Here is a 16,724-nt window from a genome sequence, read left to right as displayed (position 1 = left end):
AGTCAAAGAAATAATTTCAGTCTAACTTCAGTTTAGGCTTTGATTAATTCCATGACTAGCAAACTAAAATGACTGCATTATTAATACTAATAATACATGTACTTAGGTTTTTCATAATCTCTAACTCCTAATTTAAATTAAAAAAAATTCTAATCCCATTACAAAACAAAACTGACTTCAAAGAACAAACCAGGATTTAAGCCCATATTTTAAAATTGAATCCCCCATTTTATTCAAACAATCTGATGTCTGTTTAAAACAAAACATTCTCAAGTAAAGCTCATAATTCCAAATTTCTTGCACATGGCTGTCCCAATAAATTACTATTACCAATGAAACAGACTTTAAAGAAGTTGTGTTTTACAATGCAGAGAGTGGAGGATGCTTTTTATACATTGGTGAGAGAGATCCGACAATACAGATTGAAAAAAATCAGCAAAGAAGAAAAGACTCCTGGCTGTGTGAAAATTAAAAAATGCATTGTAATGTAATCTGGTAAGTTCAGCATATTAATTTCTGCAGAAAGCAGATGTCTTTCACAGGTAACAAAGTAGCAACCGCTTTAGAACTACCTAGGTGTGGGATTCTAATTTGAAGTATTAAAAAATAAGAAACTTGTAGTTTGTTTCCACAATTAATACATTTATTTATTTATATTTCTCATTTTATTTTTTTAATTACATTTATTTTTCATCTAATGGGTATTCATTATAATTGAGATGGTTTTGATGCCTATAGACTACTCTGCATTTGTCATAGAGTCTAGAGAGAAAAAATATGAGGAACTATATAAAGGAGGAGTAAATTGAATGGCCCAGAAGGTGGGAAAGGGTCACTCTTACAGTGCGTGTTTTCTTTTGGACATTCCACAAGCAAATACTTGTTCTGTCTGTGCTCTCTTAACTTAGCGGCATCAACATCACTTTTTTACCCAGCTGAGAAACCTGGAGTGTTGGGATGACTCCTAAATCCCTCTTTTTCACACCCATTTGGAGGCAACCACAAATTCCTATTATGGTACATTCTAACTTTTATCACATCATTAGTTCAGGCCCCTATCATTTCTTGCTGGGACTATTGTAACCTCTTACTTGGTTTACCTGTTGCTGCCTTCATTCACAGCGTAAAGAGAGAGAGATTTAAAAGAAATGTCATTTTCTTAGCTTTAAATCTAGTTACTGACTTCCTGTTACCTACAGAATAAAATCTCAAGTTTCGTAGCATATATAAGGCTCTTAACACCTTCCTTCCCCCCTAGCCTTTGGCTTTATCTCTTAAAAACTTCTCGTCTGAAATTTTTTTGTCCGTATGTAAATCAACACCGTGTTATTTGTTACCTTCCCTTGTGTCTTGGCTGTTGCTCTTGTTGGGAATGCCAGTGTTCTTATCCCCTAGTCTTACTAGTTAACACACTTTCATGACTGTCTCACCTCTTGTTCTCTAAGAATCTTTCTTTAAAAACTATTAGACTGGGCATAATGCACTTCTTGTGTATTCCCAGTTTACTGCTCTTAACTGTTACACACTTAACCATGTTAAATTGAAATAACCGCTTCTTTGTTTGTCCTGTATGGTGAGAATCTTAGAGAGCCAGAATCGTGTATTTTTAATCTTTGCATGTCCATGACCTAACGAGGTTCCTGGCACACAGTAGCTGCCCAGTTGGATTTACTGAGTGGAATTTCTCAACTTCCTTTCTAAACCAACCAATATTAAATTTGGTCTTGTTTAGAAAATATTTCACTCAATAGGTACCAGAAAGTTCATGCCAGAGCTTAAGATTTTGATGCATATTATTTGTAACATATAATGTTCTGTGAGAACATGAAATAAAATTGTAGGATATCATTTTTGGGGCTGATTAAACTAAAGGGTTGATATTGTTTACTATATGAGTTGAAGGTATGAAATAATGTATCTCCCCAAAATATAAAATATACTTCTGAATAGTAGACTAAGTTCCAAAAGATATTATGTGGTATACTAATGAACTAAACTCAGAAGAAGAAACAAAGCAAAATTAATGATTGGCATTAATTTTTATTGAGATTTATAAACTTTTTTTTTTTTTTTTTTTTTTTTTTGCGGTACACGGGCCTCTCACTGTTGTGGCCTGTCCCGTTGCGGAGCACAGGCTCCGGATGCGCAGGCTCAGTGGCCGTGGCTCACGGGCGCAGCCGCTCCGCGGCATGTGGGATCCTCCCAGACCAGGGCACAAACCCGTGTCCCCTGCATCGGCAGGCGGACTCTCAACCACTGCGCCACCGGGGAAGCCCAAGATTTATAAACTCTTAGTATTTTTTGAGTATCATTGTATAAAGCAATACTTAATTTAGAAGTTGTGATAAAACTTAACATTGCAATGCAATTTTAAAAGTAAAACTTCTAAAATAACAGTAGCCATGACCAGAGTTAAGTGATGGTTTTCTTTTCTCCCATTGTCTTACTATTAGATGATTTTTACAGTAGAACTATTTAGAATAAAATAAGTTTTATGCTTTAATTTTTATTTAAAACAAAGGTGAAAGCATATACTTTTTAAATTTCATATTGTGCAAACTATATTTCAGTGGCTGTGTAGTCTGAATGTGAAATTGTTGGGCATGATGAATTAAATCCTTATTTTTTCAGTGATCATGAATAGCATTTATATAAGAAAAAAGTGTACTTGGTAATATTTAAAATTTTAAATATTTTTACAAAATTAATTTGACAATGATAAATATATGCAAATTAGTTTTTCTTAGTCCTAAAATGATGGGTTTAAACAAAATAATTACTGGTACCCTATTTTGTCTTTTAAATGTGTATATAAGAATGTAAAAGGTGTTCACTGCCCTGTTTTGATCAGTTTTAACATTTTACTAATCATTGAAATTATTAATAAGATTATATATAAAGGAGAGTTCAGTGCAGTATGAACTAAAAGTATTTGTCAGAATCTTAGAAGAAGGTAATCTTATCAGATTCTCCCTTCATTGTCTCCTAAATACTTATATATTGTTTTCACCTTACGATGTGTCTTCTCTATATCCATCTCATGTATTTTCATTTTATCTGCTTCAGCATTTTTGTATCATTGACATTTTTCTTCATTATAAAAACAGTGGAAATGGAGTAGACTACATAAGGATGTGTGATCAAAGGGAATTTGTGAAGGGTAGGGGAGTTGGGAGTATATCCTCTCTTAAGATTCCATCCCATTCTAAGAGTTTATAGTTAGAAATTAGTCAAGGTTGGTATTATTTATAATAATAAAATAATTATTCTTTATTGTATCATCGGAAGTGTTTTGCTCTTTATGTGTTTAGAAGGTTAGCATGAAGGCTTATATATATTAAGCCTTGATTGTATTGCTGATAAACTGTCTTATCACTTTTTCTCTATTCTCTGTGTGAAACAGAAGTGTATGTCATCATACACATATAATCAGTAATGATATCAGAAAGTGGGGAACATCAGTGAGTGCAGTTTGGGGGCTTTACTGGGGTCTTTCTTTTCTTCACTAGTATTCAAATCAAGAATGCTGGTTTTTATCCCCCTACTGTTGTTTAAATGTAAGCAAGCCTCTCATTCCCACTCTGTGTTTAATTCTTTAAAAATATTGGTAATACTTTTCTAAACTTTAGCTCTGTTGTGAAAGTTAGTTAAATGTAACTAGACTGAAAATGCCCGAATTAATTTAGTTATTAGTTTGAAATAGTAATTGTAGAAGATCTTAGTAATGCATAAAGGAGAAATCATATCGCTGTTAAATTTTCAATTATTTTTAAGATAATATAACTTAATGAATGTGTTTATATTAATATTCAGCAGAGGTGGTTAAATTGAGTAAAAAGCCAGTTTTCATTGTTAAAGTGGCTTGATTTATACTTTATTTGTTGTGTATTTGTTCCTAAGACTCCCTCTAGTGTCTAGGTTTGAAAACATCAGGCTTTTGTTGACAGTTACTAATCAGTTAAACAGATATTAAAATACATAGAGGATCATATTTTTTCTTTAATTCTCTATTTTGCTTTTATATTTAATTTGCTTTTTAATAGGGGTAGGACAAGAATTGACTTATGTATAGATCTTGTATAATTCAGGATTGCAGGGTTAAAATCTACTGTCCTGCCACCAGTTTCAAAGTGCCATTTTTCATGTTCTGTATGAATGATTAGGTTGAAAATTATTCTGACTTGAAATCACTTTCAACCATTACTGATTTGGATACCTTGCTTTTGATCACAGCTAGATGTAGGCCAAAATGATCAAATGGAAATTTCTCTGAAGATACACAGCATTTGACTTTATATGTCAAATATTAATCTGACTTTATATTAAGTATTTTGAATACTTAATATACTAAACATAAACTAAAAAAATAATGATTTAAAAAAAATCTCCAAATCATCAGACTCTGCCACCATTTAAATGATTTAGCTCATTTCTCCACAAATAGAGGCATTACATTTTTCAAAGTATTGTGTCTTGTGTTGTGGTCACATTCTTTGCTTGTTTTTAAAATTTTTTTTTTGGCCGCTCCGCGCGGCATGTAGAATCTTAGTTCCCCTACCAGGGATTGAACCCGCGTCCCCTGCAGTGGAAGCACAGTCTTAACCACTGGACCACCAGGGAAGTCCCCTGTTGTGGTCACTTTAAATTTCCTTCTCATATCATAAATATATGAACTGAAACTAATGCCTTTAGAAAACTGAAAGTATAATCTAATACTGTATACTTCATGGTAGTTCCTTAAATCTAATGGATTTAAATAAGTATTGAACCAGAGGTCAAATGCAGCGAATATTTATGAAATTAGTATTTACTTGCATGGCTTATATCAAATATCTAGAAACTCAGGGATAATTAAGTATAAATACTTATTCACATATATACACAAATACATTTGGATTTCAGTGACTGAGGTGTGCCAATATGGAAAAATTAGTAGCAAATTAAGTTCTGGGGGAAAGTAATGTGTTAACTAAGCATATGTAAGATTCTGTGCCGTTGATTTTCATTGCCTTTTGTGAAAATCAATGTTCCTATAATGTTAACAAAATATCGTTGAAGACATTTAAGAATCCTAGAAGTCTGATATATATTCAGTTGTCTAAAGAGAAATGTTACGTATCCTTATTCCTTCTCAATATTAATGTTTCCATTAGTAATATATCTTTTCTGTTATCTGTATACCTCAAACCATCATATATATTCACGTTTTAATACTTATGTGTTTCAGGGCGTTGACGATGCCTTCTATACATTAGTTCGAGAAATTCGAAAACATAAAGAAAAGATGAGCAAAGAAGGTAAAAAGAAGAAAAAGAAGTCAAAGACAAAGTGTATAATTATGTAAATACAATTTGTACTTTTTTCTTAAGGCGTACTTAAGTAAAAGTGGTAATTTTTGTACATTACACTAAATTATTAGCATTTGTTTTAGCATTACCTAATTGTCTTTCTGCTCCATCCATACTGTTAGCTTTTATCTTGAATGCTTATTTTAAAATGACAGTGGAAACTTTTTTCCTCTAAGTGCCAGTATTCCCTGAGTTTTGGTTTTTGAACTAGCAATGCCTGTGAAAAAGAAACTGAACACCTGAGATTTCTGTCCTGGGGTTTTTGGTGCATGCAGTTGATTACTTCCTATTTTTCTTACCAATTGTGAACTTGAGTGTGAAGCAAATTAATGAGCCTTTCAAATCATCCCTATTCTGTGTTTTATCAGTCATATACATGGATTAATTACTAATTATAACTTCAGTTGAGATTTCACGATTGGTTTTACTGAAGCATTGAGGGAACACAAATTTATGAGCTTCCTGTAGATTCATCTTGTAGGTTTCATGTCCTGTAGTTTCAGTTACCCTTAAAGAATGTAAAGGTACACTGTTCACAAAGGTTTTCTCCTTCTTTCCACTGCTATTTGTCAACGGTCACGTTCCCCCAAATATTATATTTTTTCTATAAAAAGGGAAAAAATTGAAAAAAATACAAGGCAATGGAATATTAAAAGGCCATTTACTTTCTACATTAGGTGAATTCCTATAATACTCTGAATAGCTTTTCCTGTTAAGGCAAACCCAGAATGTAATGAGGATTATAAACAACCATTTTGGGGCTATATTTACATGCTACTAAACTTTTGTAATAATTGAAAAAAATTTAACATGTATTGAATTACAAAAATTCTCATAGGAATTAAATATAGTCTCCCCGTGTCAGACTGCTCTTTCTTAGCATAAATCTTTTCTTGAACTTCAGTCTTTGAAAGTAGTTTTAATTCTACTGGTAATGATGTTAAAAATTATTTGGTCCAGTTAGCTTAGTAGGTGTTACGGAGACCAAGGTGGAAAGGCCAGGCCTTGTGTGAGCTTTGAGCTTCACTGAGAGTTTCACAGTATGGACTGCATCCCTATGGTCTTCCAATGTTGTCATGCCTTGGCTGGTCAAAAATAGGGACTGGGAGAGAGTTTGGATAGCTCAGCAGGGTACATTCTCACTATGTGGTAGTCCTACTCAGGAACGTCACTTTTGTTAAAACGAAACGAAACTTTAAAAAAACATTATTTTTAAATGAGGTTTTAGGGTGGGGTGGCAAGATTTTAATTTTTTTAAAACAAAATGAAAAAGTTTCAAAATCTTGAGTATTGGCTAGTTCTCTTAACACTGGCTAAAGTAACACTTTACAAGTCTGGTCCATAATTAAGAATATCTAATGCTTATAAAATAGATAAATTAATGTTAAAATGATTCTTTCAATGCATTTAAAATGTTAACTTATTTTAAAATATTTGAACTGAGATGGTGTGTTGAGGTGAAAATATCACTGGACAAGGAGGAAGGTGACTTAGTTTCTAGTTATGTGTCTTTCATAACTCCAATTTTAGGCAAATCACTTACTATCCATTTCTTCATGTTAAAAGAAGTCATCTCAAAGGCTGTATCTAGCATTATAACTATGTGATTTACATTCAGTTTACATAAGGATATACCTATTTGTCAGTCTCAGCACAATCTGTAACTTTTTACCTGTGTTATCATCTTCAGTGCCAGTCTTAGGCAAAATTGTGCAAGAGGTGAAGTTTATTTCTGAATATCCATCCTCCGCTTTCAGGACTTCTCCCATATTAGTGTCATCTTGCCTGCCTACCCTTCTACATGCCCCATGACTTGATGTTTTTTCTTTTAATACTGCTCATTCCCCTAACCTCAAAGATTTATTGCTGCTTTGGATATCTCCATGAAGGCTTCCCATCAAGTCACATCAAAATGCCCTACATCTTACTTCCTCAGGCTCAGCATAATCCGACAGATGCTATAATGGAATTTGACCTAAGAGTTAATTTTCAGGTGGTGGCTGTAGCAATTTAATCTTGATCCTTTGAACATCATCTCTTTGCTGCCTGGTCCATCAGGGACAAAGTAGGAATTTTCATACCTGCTATGAGGAGTCAGATCCCTATCCAGTGGAATGAGAATTTAACAAAGGTAGTGCTGAAAGAATTCCTTATGTAATCTACAACGAGGACTAGCCCTGCTAATGATACATTCCATTGTTTTAAAAGCTAAAATTTTGCAATGAAAGATACTTTAAAATTTATTCATAAATCTTACTCTTTAGCAGAATTCATTTATTCAACAAATATTTGAGTGCCTTCTAGATGCCAGGCACTACACAAGGCACTGGGGATATTAGAGTATCCTCAGACAAGGGACATAATCCCTGTCCTTAGGTAGTGCTTATATTCTAGAGCAGTCTATATTTTAGTGAGGCATCTGGTACATGACCCAGATATAATGCATATTGTAGTTTTGCAAAGAAGTGATTTGGTCTCTAAGCTAAGTTTCTTCCAGTTCTGAAATAATTGTTTTGCTCTGATTCCAATGTAACTGTTTAATCAAGCTACTTTTTAAAATTAAATTAGTTTACTTCATTGTTTTAAAGGAGTAAAATTTGAATATTGTTTTTTATTTGACATAATGATGTGATTCTATTGGGACAATTATAGTACCAATTAAATTGTATGTCAGATAATGTTAAAATTCCCTTGTGTGTAGTATGGTCTCTTTGTATAAGTAATTAAAATAGACTTTAAAAATTAAACATTGAATTCTAAAATAGTTGTTTATCTGGGTAAAAATAAACAGATGCCAGACCTAATTCACAGAAAAGGAAACTTCTATGTAAAAATCAATATGATTTCTGAGATGCTGTACTAAACTACAAGTTTATGGAACATTATCTAGTTAGGGTGTTTACACTTATATAGTACCTCCTCTTGTTTCCACACAAGAGAAAGAAATGGCCATACTTCAGGAATTGCAGTGTATAACTGAGGGGATTTTTAGGACTCTTGAATTTTTGATGTAGCTGGGCAATTTTTTTATGGCAGTGGTAATTATCCTTTATTATGTGAATTTTGAATGGTTTAATAAAATGTTTTTGTAGAGATTTTAAAAGGGGAGAGATAATCCTAGAAATAACGTTATCTAATTATTATAGCCTTAAAGATAAAAATCCTTGTTGAAGTTGAAAAAAATTGCTAAATTACATAGGTTTAGACATTAACATGTTTATGGAAGAATGTAGCAGAAGTATGTAGTAAAATTCGAGTGAATATCTCCAATTAGGAATTCTAGGTTCCATTTTAACTGAGTCACACTGCATAGGAATTAGAACCTAACTTTTATAGGTTATCAAAATCTTAGTCACCATTGCACAATTTTGTCCTAAAATATGTAGAAACTTTGTGAGGCATGTTAAGTTGCAGTTTGCACAAGTTCATCTCATTTGTATTCCAGTGATTTTTTTTTCTTCTATCCATTTTTTCTAAACAATATATACACATTTAGGTTTTTTTGTAGGCAGTAAGAATTATCTGCCATTTCCATTTGCCAAAAAGTAATAATTTCTTGATGATTATGTATTAATGATTTTTAACAACCCATTAGTTATTTTAAAGCTGAACTTATATTTAATAACTTTGGTGTTGATATTGGGTAGCATGAAATCTGCATTGAGAAATTGAACAGCATAAATTGAACAGCTGTAAATTCCTTCAGAAAATGAAATTTCTTTCTTTCTAAAGATACATTCACATCAGTTCTTTAAAAAGAGTTGTAACTAGTAACACTTGTTTTAGTTTAATAGTTTTAAGTGCCTGTTTGGGATGATAATAGGCAATTTTTAGATGAATTTAGGAAAAACAAAGTTATTACCTACAGAAGTGTCAATTACAGAAGGTCCCCTTCCCTATAGAGAGCTAAATGGGTTATGTAATGTTTTATCCAAAAATTTCCAATTCCACTGTCTTGTGTTTTCCTGTTGAAAATACTTTTGCATTTTTCCTTTGAGTGCCAATTTCTTACTAGTACTATTTCTTAATGTAACATGTTTACCTGGAATGTATTTTAACTATTTTTGTATAGTGTAAACTGAAACATGCACATTTTGTACATTGTGCTTTTTTTTTTTGTGGGACATATGCAGTGTGATCCAGTTGTTTTCCATCGTTTGGTTGCGCTGACCTAGGAATGTTGGTCATATCAAACATTAAATTTAAAAATGACCACTCTTTTAATTAACTTTTAAATGTTTATAGGAGTATGTGCTGTGAAGTGATCTGAAATTTGTAATATTTTTGTCATGAACTGTACTGCTCCTAATTATTGTAATGTAATAAAAATAGTTATGGTGACTATCATAGTTTGTACTCCTTTTTTTAATTTTTAATTAATTATTTATTTATTTTTTGGCCGTGCCGCACAGCTTTTGGATCTTAGTTCCCCGACCAGGGATCAGACCTGGGCCCACAGCAGTGAAAGTGCCAAGTCCTAACCACTGGACCGCCAGGGAATTCCCAGTAGTGTGTACTTCTTGATGGAAATTTGAAACATTAGCCCCATAATTGATATGGGGTAGTTTATAAGCCACAGACGCTATAGTATATTAGTAAATCTTTTTTTGCAGCTTGTAAGTTGGATATATTCTTTATGAAAGGTGCTGTGAAAATTATGTAAAGGTTTAAGTGTTTGCTTGAAACCACGTTAGGTTTAGGTCCTGTGCCATGTTAACTCGTTTAGAAGTGGATGCAAAACAAATCTGCCTTTATGACAAAAGAATAGAATAACATTACTTATTACTTTTTATTGAAGAAGGTAATTGATACACAACGGGTGATTTGTTTTAAGGCCCAAAGGCAGCCAGTGGCAAAAATTAATAATGGAAATAATTAGATAGGTATATATATGTGATGCCAGTTGCTGGCAGGCTGTTTCGAGTTCAGAAGTAATCTTACTCTATACTTATTACTTCTACTAACTGCACTTAAATCATTCTTTTGCAGTGAACCTTGACTCTGTGCTGTTAATGTACCAAATGGGGTCAAAAATAAGGAACTCCTTCAAAAGTTAAGGGCAATAAACTTGCAAGAAATTATTTTGCTTACTTAAATGTGCATTAAACGGCATTCTTTTTTCAGTAAAATGCAGAGATGGGCTAAGAATTGGCAAAAATTAAGTACATTATATTTTCATTCAAAATTGGGTGCTCATCAATTTTTAATTGGTAGTTGGCAACATCATATAGTTAAATTGCTATTTTAGTATAAAAATTGAGCATAAAGGTTGCTGATAAAGCTCTCAGTTTGAACAGAAGTGGAAACCTATTTTAGTTCAGTAAAGTATTTTTAACAAAATGTATTACCTTGACATTTTAGAATTATTTTTGTAGTAGCTGGTATACATAAACAGCTGGCACTGATTTTCAAATTATAGTAATAGTGATCAGTTAGTTTTGTTGGTATCTGAGTAATAGCGTTGTTTCATAGCTCTATATTTCTTAAGGAAGTATAATGCTTCTAGTTCTTTCATTACAAATTGGCCTTGTTCAATAAGTTCTTTGATCTTCTCTGGGTCCTTCACATCTTTGTTTTTAAGGAAAACACTCTTCAGACGCCTTTTAAAATAGTCTGCTCCTTTTGGATAGTCTCGTCCAAGATACAGCAGCTTAAAAAAGAAAGATTATATATTTCTAAACAATCTATGTCATATAACATTTATAAAATTGGCAACATAATTACTTACATTTTTATAAAGATTCAGTACTTCTCCTCTTAAAGAATTGGCCATTTGCACGTATCATGGAAAGTATTCACTTTTACATTTAATGTACCTAAAGAAAAAGAAAAATTTTTACAAATAACTGCATTGTAGTCTTAAAAAAGAATCAAAGAAAAAGGATTTTACACATTGGTAAAATGGTACCCTTTCTTTTCATTCAATAAATATTTATTAAGCACTTTTATGTTCCATGCACTGAGATGTAGCTATGAATGCGTCAGATGAGATACCTGCTCTCACAGAACTAACATCTCCAGAGGGGTATACTACAAACAATATTATGAATTGTGGTAAGTTCTATGAAGGAAACAGGACAACTACAGAAAATGGATTGGCAAAGCTGGATATGTAGGTGTACCTCCTTGTATACCAGAGTGGAATGAATTAGGTAGAACTAGATTTGAATCCCAGCTGCATAGTGTTGTACAGGTTACTTAACCTTTCTGAGCCTCAGTTTTCTTGTCAGAAGGAGAATTGCCTTTACCCTGCTTTCAAGGCAAGGCTAAAACAGGACACTGGGAAGAGGCCTGATCAAATCAAGAGTGCCCCCCTAAGAAAGGCTAAAGAGGCAAAACTGGGTGTGAGGGTCAAGCAGGTTCACAACTAACAGGAGATGGGCAGTAAGATCGGTGGTGAAGAGGCCAAGTGAACAACCCATAAGGGGCTACACGAGGAGCCGGCGACATCCAGTGGGACAGATAAGCTTCTTTATGTGTACTTGGTTCGTGCTGCTAGGGAGAGGCAGCTCTGTAAAGGCACCATGACAGCCTCACCAGAAAATAATTCCCAATACTTGGGATGGCCAATCAGTGGTCAGGATAGGTGATTCAACTGTAACCAGGACAACAGTTGCAAAAAACAGGGTATACCTCTCTGAGGAGGGAGCCCTGGGGGTGAGCACTTTTTAAATTGTTTTACAAACATACTTGAAAGGCTCCTGCTGCCAGTACAGCAACTAAGTGAAGACCTTTTCTTGCTGAAGTTTATAAATCTGCTTCTCTGGCTCCTCTTTCTTAGGGAAAAAAAATCACATAGGAGCCAACATTATTTCCATGTTAATACTTGTATACTTCTCCTGTTTACTAACAATTTATGAGTTAGCTCACATTACAAGCATACAACGTAGCAGAGCAATTTTTCTGAGTTTATTAATATTAGCTTTCTTGTTTTCCTCCAAATTGCTATTTTTCTGCTTTTGTCTGTTATCACTTCTGAGCTTTCCTCCAGAAAAGGTAGTCCTTTTCAATCTGCTCCTACAAATGAAAGGACAAAAAAAACTTCAGAAGATCTGCATACATGGTTGCAGCTTAGGGACTTTGGGCTTTACTTAGGGTGATCTGAGTGGACCCTTTATCGGGGAACCTCTGATGTTAGTATCTTAGATGGTTCTCCTCAGCTGGTCAGATTCCCCAGAGAAAAGTCTTCCAATCTTCTGAGCATTTGCTAATGTAACATTAAGAAGCAGAAGAGGAACCAGGGCCTTGCATTCAGCATTATGTATACCCAAACTCACCTAATCTGCTTCCAGTGTGGTTTTGGTATACTTAGTATGCCTGAGGACACCCCACTCCAGAGACTAGTATTATTTTGTCCAGAAATAAAACCTCCAGTCTTCTGTGGGAGTGAGGGGTCAGACACTTAGGGGTGGTTTTCAAAAAGCTTTCACTTCATCCTCTCTGATTTACTTCATTCTTCATTTCCAATTACAGTGGCCCTGTTCCAGTGCCTTTTGAGTAATATGCAGTATAAACTGGGCTTTTCTAGTGTGCTAGGTCACATTCATCTGTTTTGCAGCTTCTGAAGTTTTACTGTTGTCATCTCCTCTTCTATTTTTCTTTTATTTTTAAATTGGTTTACTGAAGATTTAATGGTTTTGGAAGGGAGTGAAATTAGATGAGTGTATTTAACCGGGTACATCAACACCGAATTTCATTTTTAAAACTTTTTTTTTTTTTTTTTGCTGAGAGCCATTTTTCATGTGTTTTAATCTTACTGAAGAATGATGACTCTTAAGAACCTTGTGCTTTTAAAATAATTGTAAATTAAATCTACATTCGATGTAATTTAAAATTGCAAATTATAAGCTGTTTAATTCCTGGCAAAGAGCATAGCTCTATTTAATTCACAATTTGTAATTTGTAAAACTGTTTAGAAATGTGGCTTAAATCATCCTCTTTAGCTGTTGCCCTCTTTACAAATTATATATAATAAAGGACCTGCCCAGCAAAAAAGTAGCTGCTGTGACTAAGGTAAGCTTGTCCCATTCTTTGATATGTTACTTTATGAGTTAAGGAAGTTTGTTATTGCATGCTGACCTTCAGGCATTTCAGTTTATTTTAGCCTTTGGGAGAAATAGGTTTCCTTGGGTTCAGTATTGGTGAACAATTTAAATGCAGCAGGGACCTGGGGCTGTTCCTTAACCCTGCATGAAGTCATGGAGGTTACTGTTCTTTGTAGAGAGCCAAACGAGTTAGCGACTGAGAGAAGTCCCCCATCTTCCTGAGAATCTGGATGGGGATGGGCATACAATCCATACTGATAGCTCTTTCCCAATGACTTGTGGGCCAAGGAGGTAAGACGTAACTAACTCCAGTTCTGGGTTAAGTCATTTAACTAGGGGTTATGGTGTCTAGAACTGTTATTAGTCACTGTTCTCCATGAAGTTCTGACTTGACTCAAACAGATGAAGCACATTTCCCCCAAAGTAGTTAAGCCTAAAAAGCTTCACACAAAAATGTATCCCAATACACTTGCAGCACCAAAGAATACATAATCCAAGAGGTAGGTGGCAAGAGCGCTTGCCCCAAAAAGCTTGTATACTGCTTGGTCTGGGCCTACCTAGAAGCCACATTATAAAAGTGAGTTGAAAGGCGATGGCTGTGTATGTTCATACGGGGGAGGTACTACACCTGTCTGAAGGTAACAAAGAGAACAGGAACTGGGCCTTCTTCCGCAGCTTGTAAGAGAAGTAGTAGAGAAGAACTAAACAAGCTCACTGGTATAATCTCACAGCACAGTGGCCCCCCAGAACACAGTCCAGCCTGTTTTAACACATCCACAGCAAATCCTTCTCCCTAGGAGGGAAGCTGGTGGAATGAGAACTTGAGCAAGTCTCTCCTCTAGAAGCCCACCATTTTACAGTTGTTTGTGATTACCATCACACCTCCTTACCCGCATCAGAATCGACTGAGCTTTTGTATCATAAATATTAGTACCTTCGTTGAAAAACTAAAACAAAAGCTTAGTTCCACACCACACAGCTTCAGAACTCTATATGAAGTCGACGTTAAGACGTTTTAATCTTGCTACCAGGGATGTGGAGGCGAGGTGTCATAGCTATGACACAGTTTGGATTTCTGTGGGGAGAATAACACTTTAACCCACAAAGACCAGCTCCGTCAGTAATACTGATTTACTAATAATACCTTTAGTCAATGAAAGTGCAAGGGACAGCGCATTATAAAATGAGAATTCAGAGATGAGAAATGGTGGCAATAATTTGAAAGCATTTCATGTCTTGTCAGGCTAAAACAGGGTTTAGATGTAAAATCACAGAGAATTCAGACAGGCTTTGGAAGGACCTTAATTTCTCAATCTCTTAATTTCTTCTAGTTTTCCTGTTGGTCTAAATTGCCAGAGTTTCATGCGGGGAGACTGACATTCGAAGGGTTGTGCTACTGGTTGGTACAGTTAATCTGTGACCTTGACCCTGGGCACATAATTTAGCGAGTCTTGCTGGGTCTCAGAGACCGCCACCTGTAAGCAATACTTTACCCAGGAACTGCTTCAAATCATTTCCAGTTCTTGTTTAGAGCGCCTCTAAGGAAAAACGGCATATACCTTGCGTGCCCAGGAAGTAAACAGAACCAGGTGCAGGGAGAAGAATCCGAAGGTTATTAATTTCGAAATAAACAACCCTCTGGGAGCCAATTTATTTACCTCTTTTTCTAAACTGCCAATGGAGCCCCGCCCCACGCTGGTCTAAGCGGTGGCGGCCCAGGCAGCCGAGCCGGTGTCAGTCACTCGACCCAGTCGCGTAGCCGGCGGCCCCCTTCCTTCTCGAAACCGCACAGAAAGATTCGTCCCAGCTACTCTAGGGAAATAGGGAGAGGGACTGTCAACGTCGGAAGACGCGCAGAAACCCTTTCCCACACCCGCTGGTCCTCGCCCAGGGCATACTTCACCGCCTCCAGACCTCAGGATTCGGAAAACAGAATAAAACGCTCGGGCCCAGCACTCACGCACTTTCCGGCACGCGGCAGCCGTAAAAGCCTCCTCACGCTCCGACTCCTGCGGCAGTCGACCGAGGCGGGGCGGCGGAGGTGGGTGGGGCAACCTGTCAGGGAAGGGGGCGGGGCGCCGTCCGGAAGAACCCCAGTGCGACTGCGCGGACCGAGGCGCTCGGATCTCCGCTCCCGCCTTGGCGCCAGTGGGAGGGGCTTGTCGTCCTGACAACCCGCGAGCGTTTGTCCTCACAACCTGGGAGCGTTTGTCCTCACAACCCTGAGCTCCGACTTGGCCGACTACGGTGGTAGTGTCTGTCTCAGCATGGTGAGCAGGGAAAGTGGGGGAGCTGGGTGAAGGGGCGAGCATTGATTCTCCTGCACCGTGTAAAATGATGTAACAAGAGCCTGTCATATTTTACCAGAGGGGAGCGAGTCGGTTTAGGAAAGAGCCCATACCCTTGGGGTGGGGGTGGGGGGGAAGGACCTTCCCCAGATCTGTGGCCTTCTGTCCAGGCTCCGGCGGACAGGTGGGAGTAAAAACCAGTTTCTGCAAACGGGGAATGATCAGTGCGGTCAGATTATGTCTTAAAATCTCGACCTCTTGCTAAATTTAAATATCGGTCTCAATTTAGTAACTTCCAATAGTGATAGACATTCCCATGAAATTGCTATTTTATTGCAGCTTGGCGGAAGTGTTTTTTTGCCTCCTTATCAATTAATGAAAGCTTTATCAATTTACTTTGCTTTCACAAGTTATTTTGTGTGGTCTTTTGTGGAAATTTGGATTGTTTCGTAATTCAGGGTATGCAACCTGTCCTGTGTTTATTAAGTATGATAAAGCTTCTTGTTTTGTTTTTCTGCACTCCTCAGCTGTCATGCCTTCTCCAAGAACACAGGCCAACATGTAGCTGTAAGATGTTCTCATTTCCCATTTTCTTAAATGTGATTTCCGTCTTCTTCTATGATTAAAACCAGAGGAAGTGGAAAATGTAATTAATTATTTAATTCGTTGATTAAGGGAAAATATGGAGCATGTTCTTTGTGCTTGGCACTAGGCTGAAGCCAAGGACACAAAGGTGAAAATTACCATCTCTCCCTGGTATGGAAGACAGACTTAGCAAATTAATTACAATACAGTTTTATAACTGTAATAATTGAAGTGACTACAATGGAGTAACGCAAAGTTGGAAATGTTGAAATTGGGGCAGGAGAGGGGACGGGAACAGGAAGAGAAGAGCAGTGCTTTTCAAGCTGTGTTTTAAAGTATGATTATGAATTTACCAGAAGTGATGAGAAGAAATAGGGCATGGAGAGCATTCATGTCAGGGAGAATAGAAAGTAAATGGATTTTAAGTGGACTGAAAACTGCTGATAACTTAAGGGAAC

The 16,724-nt window shown here is 36.1% G+C and overlaps 2 protein-coding genes across 10 annotated transcripts in view; one reads left to right on the top strand and one right to left on the bottom strand.

Annotated features, from left to right (window-relative positions):
* KRAS (KRAS proto-oncogene, GTPase) overlaps window positions 1-9,693 on the top strand; it is a gene marked incomplete at both ends in the record, with an annotated part of 34,713 nt that extends 25,020 nt beyond the window's left edge. The window contains one exon of one of the 2 annotated variants that reach the window (XM_082665774.1): window positions 5,228-9,693. In XM_082665774.1, coding sequence (XP_082521900.1) covers window positions 5,228-5,344 — 117 coding nt within the window. Of the gene's footprint in view, window positions 1-371; window positions 492-5,227 lie in introns of those variants that run through there. The other variant, XM_082665773.1, reaches the window with a different exon arrangement.
* Window positions 9,694-10,167: 474 nt separating this feature from the next.
* Window positions 10,168-15,442, bottom strand: ETFRF1 (electron transfer flavoprotein regulatory factor 1). Of its 8 annotated transcripts, none has more exons than XM_082666461.1 (4): window positions 15,354-15,442; window positions 15,052-15,200; window positions 11,077-11,164; window positions 10,168-10,998 (listed from the first exon to the last, which is right to left on the bottom strand). In XM_082666461.1, the coding sequence occupies exons 3-4, from the start codon at window positions 11,119-11,121 to the stop codon at window positions 10,777-10,779; spliced, it is 267 nt and encodes an 88-aa protein (XP_082522587.1). In that variant the 5' UTR covers window positions 11,122-11,164; window positions 15,052-15,200; window positions 15,354-15,442; the 3' UTR covers window positions 10,168-10,776. The 8 variants fall into 8 exon arrangements, with proteins under 8 accessions (XP_082522587.1, XP_082522586.1, XP_082522585.1 ...); XM_082666460.1 differs by having other exon boundaries at window positions 15,052-15,205; window positions 15,354-15,430; XM_082666459.1 differs by having other exon boundaries at window positions 15,052-15,205; window positions 15,292-15,385.
* Between the last annotated feature and the right edge of the window lie 1,282 nt (window positions 15,443-16,724).

This window comes from Grampus griseus, assembly GCF_964374135.1.
Source record: "Grampus griseus genome assembly, chromosome: 11".
Classification (NCBI taxonomy): domain Eukaryota; kingdom Metazoa; phylum Chordata; class Mammalia; order Artiodactyla; family Delphinidae; genus Grampus; species Grampus griseus.
The sequence above is the reverse complement of the archived record's forward strand: the minus strand, read 5'-3'. Positions and strand labels throughout refer to the sequence as shown.